The 524-nt window shown below is 55.3% G+C and overlaps 1 protein-coding gene across 1 annotated transcript; it reads right to left on the bottom strand.

Annotated features, from left to right (window-relative positions):
* Positions 1-424, bottom strand: JCM6883_006519 (uncharacterized protein; the record flags this gene model as incomplete). Its single annotated transcript, XM_076635775.1, has 2 exons — positions 1-147; positions 229-424. Coding segments are annotated over 2 exons (343 nt in total), but the record flags the coding sequence as incomplete, so codon positions are not given.
* Between the last annotated feature and the right edge of the window lie 100 nt (positions 425-524).

Raw genomic sequence — 524 nt, 5'->3', positions numbered from 1 at the left:
CGAGGTCGGAGGGATCGAGTCCTTGATCCGAATAGTCCTCGGGAGAGTAGGATTGCGAGTCGTCGGGAGAGGAAGAGAGCGAGGCGTCATCGAGAGGTTGAGAGTCGTCAGAGTCGGCAGAGTCAGAGGTAGGGAGGGAGGAATCATCTGAGTTTCGAGCGATGAGAGAGTGTCAGCTTGGATCTCATTCTGAGCGAGTGAGAGTGAAAGAGTGAGAGTTCGACTGACCAGTCTCAGCCGAGTCGTCAGGTTGAATCTCCAACGAGACGGGAGTCGACGCATCAGAAGACGAGGAGTCTTGACGTTTCGAGAGGGAGAGAGAGTTGGTCGACGAATCTCCTCCTCCTCCTTGAGCGAGGTTGAGAGGGACGGCGAAAGTCGTCAACGCGAGGGAAGGGAGGAGGATGAGGGTCGAGAAGAGCATCTTGTGTGAGTGAGAGTGTCTGTAAGGGAGAGAGAGGGAGAGGGGTCAGCTTGAGAAGAGGAGTCGAGAGAGGAGGGAAACTCACGTTGGAAAGGGTTTG

The sequence above is a fragment of the Sporobolomyces salmoneus genome (assembly GCF_050403485.1).
Source record: "Sporobolomyces salmoneus JCM6883 DNA, S_salmoneus_JCM6883_v1_ctg258, whole genome shotgun sequence".
Classification (NCBI taxonomy): domain Eukaryota; kingdom Fungi; phylum Basidiomycota; class Microbotryomycetes; order Sporidiobolales; family Sporidiobolaceae; genus Sporobolomyces; species Sporobolomyces salmoneus.
This window is presented reverse-complemented; position numbering and strand designations above follow the sequence as displayed.